The sequence below is a fragment of the Falco punctatus genome (assembly GCF_963210335.1).
Source record: "Falco punctatus genome assembly, contig: scaffold_30, whole genome shotgun sequence".
Lineage (NCBI taxonomy): Eukaryota > Metazoa > Chordata > Aves > Falconiformes > Falconidae > Falco > Falco punctatus.
This window is the reverse complement of record NW_027660235.1, coordinates 751,014-762,107: the sequence shown is the minus strand read 5'-3', so window position 1 is coordinate 762,107 and position 11,094 is coordinate 751,014. Positions and strand designations below refer to the sequence as shown.

Here is an 11,094-nt window from a genome sequence, read left to right as displayed (position 1 = left end):
ACTGGACCATGTTTTGTCTCTGCTTCTGTGCCTCTGTTTTCCCTTCTTCCCCCTGCTATCCCATCCCAACTGAGCTCTCCAGGGAAGTGAGTCAATGAGTCCTAGAATATCTCAGGTTGGGAGAGGCCCCTGTAAAGGCCCTTGTCCAGCTGTCCTGCTCAGGGCAGGGTGAGCTGGATGGCATCTCTCAAGGGCTCTGCCCACTTTGGCATCATCCACAGAAGGGTCTGAAAAGCCACTTTGTCAGCTTGTACTGGGAGACAATCAAGACATTCAACACACTTGGCCCAACTGCTTGCAATGGAAGATGTCACTAGTCAGTGGCCACCAGGAGGACTTGACCACTGGTGACATTTGGTCTTGAGCCCCTGTGGCGTATGATGCACCGCGTCTGGGAGCGGATTGAAGGCATGAAGACACTCAAAGACACCTCAAAGACACTTTATTGACAATCAAGCAAGCCTTTTATACCTTTGCAGGGGGCTGACGTGTCAGCCTGTAACTGTGCTCAGCAATTTTCCACTCTGGGCTCTTTTTTTATTACAGACACAGCAGCTCAGCAACTCCCTTGATCTACAAGGCCACAAGCTCTGCAGACCACTCCCTATCTTCAAAGCTCTCCTCTTGCTCCCATGGCTTCCTTCCAACAAGCATAACTGTGTCTCTCTCCCAAGGTGGGGTTTCGCTCCCTGACGCCGTTGAGCTAGCTCGAGACATAGCCACAAGCCACCAGCCAACGTCCCACCCACAGTGTCCTCCATTTCTTCACTCCAAATATCACCCATCTGCCTATACAGAAACTGCAGGAGAAAAAGTCAAACCCCTTGCAAAGGTGCAGGCACAAACCATTCCCTTCTTGCCTCAATACGTATGGGTGCAGCAATCCCTTTGATGTCCCACAACTACCTGGAACTGGCTGCAGGAGTATTTCCACCGTCATTTCCCCAGACACTACGGTGAGGATGACCAGCCTGTATTTCTCCCAATTGTCCTTCTTGCTTTTCCTGAACAAAGGCTGGATGTCTGCCTTTTGCCAGGACCCCAGAACCTCCCTGATTGCTTGGACACATTTGAGGGCACCATCCAGAAAGGGTGCCGTGATCAGACAGAGGCACTTGCAATGAGCCTGCCCACGGCGGGTGAGATGAATCTCCCTGGGACAGTGGCCTTTGTTCCTGCAGTCACACACAGGAACGGCGGTGCCCTGGGAGGTGTCCCCACCTCAGCTGGCCTCATGCACTGCTGGCGTGGTTGAACCCCAGCCTCACGCACACAGGGGTGCTCAGAGGCACGAGCCCGTCCCTGGCACGTGCGGAGGCAGAGCACTGCAGCGGGCACAGTGACTGCCTGGCCTCCTGCTGCCCCTGCCAGAGGCTGGCAGCACCTCAGCCCGGGGGTGTCGCGCCCTGCTCGGCACCTCGCGGAGATGGCCCTCGTCATGAGCAATGGGCACGGGGACCTCGGTTCAAGGAAGCACGTTGCAGTGCTGCATTCAGATGGTCTCCACAAATCCAGAACATTTGATGGAGGCCAGCACCGTCACAGAGTGCCCGTTGCCTGCCCCTGCCTGCGCTCACAGGACTGCCACGCAGCACGGCAGTGACCAAGCTGCCAGAGCACTCAGGCCTTACACCAAGGCAGGGGGTCAGAAGGAGAGTGTGGAAGTGGAAGGAGGACAGCACTGGAGAGCCAAGGGGTGGTGTTCCCTGGTAGTGCTGCCATGCCAGGAACCTTTTCCCCTCCATCTGTGCATACAGGAACTGTCCCTGCAGCTGCAGAAAGGCCTTGCAAGGAAGAATCCAAGGATAAATAAAGTTGCTTAGTGGCCCTTTTGGATTTCTTAGACAAAGAGAGAGCAGGGCACCTTCAGAAAAGAAAATCACAGAAGGAATTAGTATAGGGATGACAAATTTATCAGAAATTAAATAGCACAAGCAACTACAACAAATTGAAAAGACAGTCTGGGTCTGTGATGAATTACATTATAAATGGTATTCATAAATTTATTCCTTCAGAAAAAGATCCAGCTATCAGTTTGCACATTGCACCCTTGAGCTCCTGGTTCCTCATACTGTAGATGAGGGGGTTCACTGCTGGAGGCACCACCAAGTACAAAACTGACACCACCAGGTCCAGGAATGGGGTGGACATGGAGGGGGGTTTCAGGTAGGCAAAAGTGGCAGTGCTAACAAAGAGGGAGACCAAGGCCAGGTGAGGGAGGCACGTGGAAAAGACTTTGTGCTTCCAGTCAAGAGGAAGTTCCTCCAGTCTCTAGGACCTTCCAGTGGTGATGGAGAATGGCTTCACTGGGACATCGGCCTGCTCACACTGCTCCCTGGGATGCCCCCCCTCCACCTCCCTGGAGTGGGAAGCATTGAATGTGGCCAAATGACTCCTGACTTGATCCCCATCCACACTTGGCTGGTTCCCTCCAGAGCCCTGCCTTCAGGCACAAAGCTTTGGGACACGATGCTGGGGAAGACTAAAGCAAAGAGGACCTGGAGGATGTTCAGTTTTATCTAGACCTGCTCTTACTAAGCCCAGCAGTGGCCACACAGGGGCTTTGTTTAGTTCTTAAACTGTTCTGCAAGTAGCGACAGATCCTCTTGATGCCCTTGAACGTCTTGCAAGACCCCATACTAAGCAGGCTTTGGCTTCCCTGAAGACATCCCTATTTCTAAATTCCTCTTTGAGCCCTTGCATCCACCTCCAGGATGCTTCCTTTTCTCTCTGGAGATTCTTGAGGAATTCCTTCTTTAGCCAAGGATCTCTCTTGGCATGTCTGCTTGATTTCCTGCTTCTCGGTATGGACAGTTCTGCTTGGGAAATGCTTTCCTGAATGACCAGCCGTACACAGCTCTGCTGTCCTTGAGTGCTGCTGCCCATGGGACTAACACTACAAGTCCCCTGAAGAGGCTAAAGTCTTCTCCCACTATTTCATGAGCACTACAGCCAGGGCTGACACTGGTTTTCACTCCCTCAGCAGCACTGCCTGTTTGGCAAGGACCAGATTCAGGTGAGCATCACCTTTGTTGGCCTGACACCTGTGCAAAGAATTTGTCTCAAGAGACCCCCGACACCAGCTGGACGGTGTGTATCCTGCTGTGCTCCCCTTCCAGAAAGTGTCAGGGTCATGAAGTCCCCAATAAGAGCTGGGATCATGGACTTGCAGACTTCCTTGGCTTGCTTAGATAAGCCTTTCTCCACTGCCGTACCCTGAGTGCGGGCGCTGTGTCTCCCACCAGGATGGCACACTAACCGGCCTCTCGCTGAGACTCTCCTGCAAGGGCTCACCCAACCTGCTGCACACCCCGTAGAGGAGATCCGCACGTGCAACAAGTGCCTGCACACGGAGGGCATCCCCTCCTCAGCTTCCTGGCCTGTCCCTCGTGAAAAGCCCACACCTTCCCCTGCCGCACCACTGTGACCTGTCCCGCCACCCCTCAGGATTTAGTTCATCAATAGCATGATTTACTCCATCCATATCCAGCACGATGACAGCAGGTGGAAGTCCAGCTCCTCCTGCCTGTGCCCCAGGCCCAAGCCATCGGTGCGCTTTTGGGCTGCAGCACCTCAGCCGTAGCACTGGGGCCACGCTCAGGCTTCTCTCGGGCAAAGCTGGTACCAAGCGCCCCCGAGCTAGCGTGTGCCCGTGCTGTGCTGGAGACCAGAGACCCGCTGGAGTGGGTGGTGGTGGCAATCTAAGCGCACCGGCAGAGGAAGCCCTGCCCTCTGCAAGGCCAGAAAAGCAGTGCTGGGCTCTGCAGCCCTGGCAGAAGAAGGCTTGGCTAGCTGCAGTGCTGCTGAGGCCCCTGAAGGCCTGTGGGGGAGGGGAGGCTGACCTCCAGGAGGACATGGTGCTGCTGAAAATGTGCTTCAGTTTGGGTATGCTGTGATCCAGGAACACTGTGAGGACCATGCACTGGTTCTTTGATGGTATCTTCACGGGGCTGAGCAAAGGATTGTTGGAATAAGTGCCAGTGGAGTGTGGGAGTAGCCAGGTGATTGGGACCCCCACTGTGATGGGCTTCCTGTTCATGGACCAGCTGGATGAACTTGGGTCAGACCGTGACGCACTGCAGGGCTGGGATTCAGTTGCTGGTTGACAGAAACCAAAGCTACCTGAGGTGCCACCTGGGCTTCCTCAACGGAACCATATTCCTGACAATAAAGATTTGGATGCCCACATTTTTATGTTGCAGAAGGAAGCCGAGCTACATTAGATACCAGAAGCAGTTACAAATGCTGCAACACCTCTTGTACGGGCTTCTGGAACACCAGGGCAACCCCAAGCAGGGGAACCAGTAATCATCCAGTGGAAGCCAAATGCCAGACCAGCAAGTCAAAAGCTGTACCCAGTTAAACTACAAGTCAGGAAAGGGTTGGAGTCATTAATTGAAGAGATCACAGATTTTGGGTTACTAAGAGAATGCCAATCAGAACATAACACTCCAGTATTACCAGCCAGGAACCCAAATTCAGAAGAATATAAACTGGTGCAAGATTCAAGAGCTATAAATCCAGCTGTGCAAGATGTCCATGAGGCAGTAGCACACCCGTATGCCCTCCTGACCACCCTGAAGGAGAATGAGGAATGGTTTACTGTATGAGATGTGAAGATGCGTTCTTCTGCCTTGCGCTGGCTGCTGCCAGTCACCAATCGGTTGGTTTCAAATGGGAAAGCCCTGAAACTGGTCGAGAAACCCAGCTGTGCAGGGCTGTATGACTGCAAGGAGTTAAAAATAGTCCTACAGTCTTTGGAAATCAATTAGCCAGTGAGTTGGAAAGCTGGCAAAAGAGGTATGAAAATGTCGCCTTGCTGCAATAGGTAGGTGACATACTGCTAGCAACCAGTAGTAAAGAAGATTCTATATCAAGGACCTCCTAAACTTTGGGGGCTAGCAGGGTACAAAGTACCCTGGGAAAAGGCAGAGACCACCCCAGAAGAAGCAACCAATCGGGGATTTACAATTTGCCTGGGCCTGCAGAGTCTTGGAGCTGGAGGAAAAGGGCCATTTGTCAAATCCCAGAAGCCAAATGAAAACAAGAGCTCAGAGCATCCCTGGGAATGGCCGGGTGGTGTCACTTACGGATAATGAATTTGGGACTCATTGCCAAGCTTTTATATGAAACTGTCGGAGGAAACGGAAACCCCCTTGTCTGGACTCAGGAGTGCAGAGATGCATTTACGGAATGGAAACGGACTGGAATGAGTGCTCCAGCTCTAGGCCTCCCAAACCTAGAAAACCCATTGGAACTCTTGTGCATGAAAGGTGACACGTTGCCTTAGGAGTGTAGGCCCAGAGACTGGAACCATGGAGCAGAGCCGTGGGGAGCTTTTCCAAACAGCTGGACAGTGTCAGTAAAGGACGGCCAACCTGTCCGCGCACGGTGGCAGCTACAGTATTACCGGTGCAAGAGGCCCAGGAACTGACACCTGGGTAAAAATGACATGATCTCAGTGGCAAAGAAGAAGTAACTCATGATTGTTTAAAGACAATGGCAGAGATATATTCTAGCCGAGTGGAATTAAAAGGCACGCCAACAGAAAATGCAGACTGGGACTTATTTGTAGGTGGTAGTAGTTTTGTGCGAAATGGGACCCAAAGAGCAGGATATGTGGTGGTAACTATCAGAGAGAGAAGAGAAGGCAAAGCCCTCTCATCTGACACGTGGGCCCAAGAGGCAGCACTCACAGCCTTACTAAGGGCACTGGCATTATTATCAACAGACAAGGCTTTTTTTAATGAATGGACATATTTGAAATTTGCCTTTGGAATAGACCATGCCGATGGGGCTGTTGGAAAGAAAGAAAGAAAGAGGACTCTGAACCTCTCAAGGATCCCCAGCCAAACTATGAGGCAAAGACCCAACAATCATTTCAGGTGACCAGATGACCCAGGGTGCTGGCAATTATGCATCGTAAAGTGCAGCACCTTGGAGATAGCTCGGTGCATCTAGGACAGCAAGTGGCAGATGAAGCAAGGAAAGAAGCAGCTGAAAGTGAAATATTGCTAGTCCTGCCAGAGAAACGGCAGAAATTAGAACCTAAGAGCCACAGGATCCACCAGAAAACAATCAGTTGGCTAATATACTGAAGGCAACCCAAATCACGGATGATGGGTGACTCCTTCGCATCAACTAACATTTACAGAGGGAATTATGTGTGAATTGGCTAAAAGGAAGCACCAAGAAACTCCCTGAGGAATTGAGAGGATGTTAGAAGCCTTGAAAGGGCAAGTTCTAAATGTACCATGACTGCGAAAAAAAAAGCAGAGTGAAGAAGCATGAGTTGTAACTGAAGAATAGCCCTCACCTACCCCAATGATCTTTCCCAGTGCTGACAAAGCCCAGGGGATTACTGGAAAATAGACTTTTCCCAAGTTACTGCAGCAAAATGGGTATCAGTATCTTTTAGCAATGGCAGATGCTTTTTCAGGCTGGCTGGAAGCTTTCCGTTGCTGCACATATAAGAAGTATCATAAGTGTAAGTTCAGAGATAATACTGAGATTCGGGTACCCATAGGACTTTCTTCGGGTAGGTGTCGGAGAATGGCTGGATGAGAAGGGTCACAGATCATTAGAGCATTTGTACGAGCAGAGCCGCATCTAACCAGTGTGCTATCAAGACTGGGCCTCAGCTGAGGTTGCCAGCTGTGCTGATGGCTGCGGTGTTGCAGGGACACCGCGGCCTTAACAGGCTTCACAAACAACTCTGAGGAGGTATGTGCAGTAAAGATAAAGAAGTTACGTAAGCTAGCTAACCGCAAGTAGGAGGACCATGTAAATGAGCAGGTAGTGATTGTAGCCAATCATAGACCGCTGAGTATGCATAATTAGATACACTGTATAAATAAGAGCTATTTGGATTAATGAATGGAATCATGCTTTATCACTCATATTGAGTCGGCTGCATGTTATTCCCCACCGCTCGCAGGTTCACAATTGTTAGTAGAAGCCCTTCACTTTTTAGCTAAACTAGGAGGGGCAAAATGGGATCTTCACACTCCATGGAGACCTCAATCAAGCAGGAAAGTAGAAAGAATGAAGCAAAGACTGAAAGGGCAGATGAGTCAAATCTCCCAAGAACCTCAGAGAGAGCAGTCAGATGCTTTTCCCTCACCATTGCTACAGATACAGGATCCAGCGTAAACGGAAGGAGAGAGTTATTCCTTTGGAAAGGATACATGGCAAACCTTGCCAGGTGACAGAAATGGACTGAATCCCAAAATAATAGAAGGGAAACATGGCTTAAAAGAGTATGTTCAGTCTCTAGGAAAGGTCCTGTCCTCTTTCCAGAGGTGCGTCACTGTGAGCGCAGATCTGTCCCTGGACGTGTCTGTACATCACTACCAACCCAGAGATTGCGTGTATCTTAGAACGTGGTTGGATGAACCGTTGAAGAGAAGTGAAAGGACCTTTCCAGATTTTTCTCAGCACCTACACTGCTGTCAGGCCTGAAGGAGTCACTCCATGGACGTGCCATAGCAGGGTTTAAGCAGCCACATCACCAGAATGGACTGTCAAGCAACAAAAAACCTTTATGCTTGAAACTACCTCCAGAATCATGAAGTTCTAGGTTCAGGATCTTGCATTATTGCCAGACAGCATATAAGTGGATGACTGAAATGCGACCCCAGATAAGACTGGGCTGTCTACAGGGAAGCTGGAGTCTGCTACTTGCCTCTCCTTTGTAGATATATGTTGAAACATGTTTTACAGATGTATAGAATTTGGCCTGTGATGTGGTATGCTAAATCCTCAGCTTGGGTGGGACCAGGAGGAGTCATGGACATGGAATACTCATTTGAAAATGGTGGAAGGATCGATGAATGTTGTTAGGAAGAGTGATTGTTGGGTAGGTACCCCTTTCCCTGAATGTCCTCATGCAGGAATGCCTGTAGCTGGTATCCCCATCCCATTTGGGACTAGTGGGCATAACTTGTGGCTAAGACCAAAATACACTCATTGGAACGAGACTGACCTCCAGACCTGGGCAATACTGAATCCACACTCAGTGTGAAGTGTGTTACTAAAATGAAGCCAAGACACACCAAAATGGAACTCTGCTCTTTGTGGGGCCCTACCCACATTGTGATTGCTCAATGCAATTCATGAAGCTGTCAGAACTAACTAGCAGTAGGTACTGGAACGTTCCACTGGGCACTGGGTGTTGCTGGATATGTGCCAGTGCAGCACAAAAAGCGTTACCACCAAGATGGTTGGGTAGATGTACACGGGGAGGGATTTTTCCTGACATGACTGACTGAGACACTGGACAACAGTCGGTGGTGAACAACTTACTTGCGGAGATACACGCAGAATCAACCACCCCTTACAGAGAGACCCACTGGGTTTCACTCTTCTGCTGGGTGGTTTATTCCTTGGCGAGGGGCTGCTGAATTGGGGAAGGCAGTGATAAAGAGATCCACAGGAGTGGAAGAGATGGCCAAGGGCACTGAAGGTGCCATAAACTGCACTCTGTACGGCAGAGACAATGGCCGTACGCAAGGGGACAACCCTTGGGTTCTCTTGGTGACTTCCAGCCCTTTGCCCGTGCCCTTTGCCTTCCATCTCACGCTGTCCTACGCTGTCCCACGGCTGCTGCTTTTCCCCGGCAGGCTGCAGGCACCCATCTGGCTTCCCCACCTCTCTCTCACCCTGCCCGTGCCACACATGTACCGATGTCTGCCATGCTGTGCTGCCATGTTCTCAGGCAGGAGCGACGTGACAAGCATTTCCCCAGACACTACGATGAGGATGACCAGCCTGTATTTCTCCCAATTGTCCTTCTTGCTTTTCCTGAACAAAGGCTGGATGTCTGCCTTTTGCCAGGACCCCAGAACCTCCCTGATTGCTCGGACACATTTGAGGGCACCATCCAGAAAGGGTGCCGTGATCAGACAGAGGCACTTGCAATGAGCCTGCCCACGGCGGGTGAGATGAATCTCCCTGGGACAGTGGCCTTTGTTCCTGCAGTCACACACAGGAACGGCGGTGCCCTGGGAGGTGTCCCCACCTCAGCTGGCCTCATGCACTGCTGGCGTGGTTGAACCCCAGCCTCACGCACACAGGGGTGCTCAGAGGCACGGGCCCATCCCTGGCACGTGCGGAGGCAGAGCACCGCAGTGGGCACAGTGACTGCCTGGCCTCCTGCTGCCCCTGCCAGAGGCTGGCAGCACCTCAGCCCGGGGGTGTCGCGCCCTGCTCGGCACCTCGCGGAGATGGCCCTCGTCATGAGCAATGGGCACGGGGACCTCGGTTCAAGGAAGCACGTTGCAGTGCTGCATTCAGATGGTCTCCACAAATCCAGAACATTTGATGGAGGCCAGCACCGTCACAGAGTGCCCGTTGCCTGCCCCTGCCTGCGCTCACAGGACTGCCACGCAGCACGGCGGTGACCAAGCTGCCAGAGTACTCAGGCCTTACACCAAGGCAAGGGGTCAGAAGGAGAGTGTGGAACTGGAAGGTGGACAGCACTGGAGAGCCATGTGCTGGTGTTCCCTGGTACTTCTGCCATGCCAGGAACCTTTTCCCCTCCATCTGTGCATACAGGAACTGTCCCTGCAGCTCCAGAAAGGCCTTGGAAGAAAGAATCCCAGGAAAAACATAGTGGTTTAATGGCCCTTTGGTTTTGTTAGATGAAGAGAGAGCAGGGCACTTTCAGAAAAGAAAATCAGAGGAATTATAGAATGGGGACGACACCTTTATCAGAATTGAAATACCATGAGCAACTACAACAAATTCAGAAGACAATCTGGGTCTGTGATGAATTACATTATAAACGCTATTCATCATTTTATTCCTTCAGAAGAACATCCAGCTATCAGTTTGCACATTGCACCCTTGAGCTCCTGGTTCCTCATGCTGTAGATGAGGGGGTTCAGTGCTGGAGGCACCACCAAGTACAGGACTGACACCACCAGGTCCAGGGATGGGGAGGAGATGGAGGGGGGCTTCAGGTGGGCAAATGTGCCAGTGCTGAGAAAGAGGGAGACCACGGCCAGGTGAGGGAGGCACGTGGAAAAGGCTTTGTGCCGTCCCTGCTCAGAGGGGATCCTCAGCACAGTCCTGAAGATCTGCACGTAGGACAGCACAATGAAAACAAAACAGCCAAAGAATAAAGAGGCACCAGCCACAAGAAGCCCCACTTCCCTGAGGTAGGTGTGTGAGCAGGAGAGCTTGAGGATCTGTGGGATTTCACAGAAGAACTGTCCCAGGGCATTGCCTTGGCAGAGCGGCAGTGACAGTGTATTGGCCGTGTGCAGCGCAGCATAGAGAAGCCCACTGGCCCAGGCAGCTGCTGCCACGTGGACACAAGCTCTGCTGCCCAGCAGGGTCCCGTAGTGCAGGGGCTGGCAGATGGCCACAAAGTGGTCATAGGCCATGACGGTGAGGAGAAAATACTCTGCTGAAAGGAAAAAGACAATCAGGAAGAGCTGTGCAGCACATCCTGAGTAGGAGATGTCCCTGGTGTCCCAGAGGGAGTTGGCCATGGCTTTGGGGACAATAGTGGAGATGGAGCCCAGGTCGATGAGGGAGAGGTTGAGGAGGAAGAAGTACATGGGGGTGTGCAGGTGGTGGTCACACACTACAGTGGTGATGATGAGGCCGTTGGCCATGAGGGCAGCCAGGTAGATGCCCAGGGAGAGCCAGAAGTGCAAGAGCTGCAGCTCCCGCATGTCTGCAAATGCCAGGAGGAGGAACTGTGTGATGGAGCTGCTGTTGGGTATATGCTGCCTCTGGGCATATGATCCTGTCACAGGAGAAAAAGACAGTGATAATTTAGGGGAGACTTCTGCAAGCAAAATCAGAGCCATTTCCCACAGACCACCCCCCCGTCACACACAGACATCCCTCTCTTTTCTCGGAGACCTTCCTGCAGCTGTGTGGCTGCAGCCCTGCTTGGTGCTGGCCGTGTGGGTGATGAAGAGCAGGGCATCTGCCCACGGGCTCTTGACCAGCCAGCCCCACTCTGCAGCAGTGGGTGGGGGCAGGGACCAGTACTGGTGTTTAACTTTGTCCTGTGAAACCAGTGCCAACGCAGAAGGGCTGGTCAGCGTCTGCAGCGCCAGTGCTAAGGAACGGGAAAGG

General features: G+C 51.8%; 1 protein-coding gene across 1 annotated transcript; it reads right to left on the bottom strand.

The window, feature by feature from the left end:
- Positions 1–9,699: 9,699 nt before the first annotated feature.
- Positions 9,700–10,724, bottom strand: LOC308057439 (olfactory receptor 14C36-like). Its single transcript, XM_080411543.1, has one exon. The coding sequence runs from the start codon at positions 10,680–10,682 to the stop codon at positions 9,795–9,797; it is 888 nt and encodes a 295-aa protein (XP_080267669.1). The 5' UTR covers positions 10,683–10,724; the 3' UTR covers positions 9,700–9,794.
- Between the last annotated feature and the right edge of the window lie 370 nt (positions 10,725–11,094).

Bases quoted from the DNA above. Each gene is read 5' to 3' on its own strand.
- LOC308057439 (XM_080411543.1), bottom strand. From the start codon at position 10,682: ATGCGGGAGCTGCAGCTCTTGCACTTCTGGCTCTCCCTGGGCATCTAC.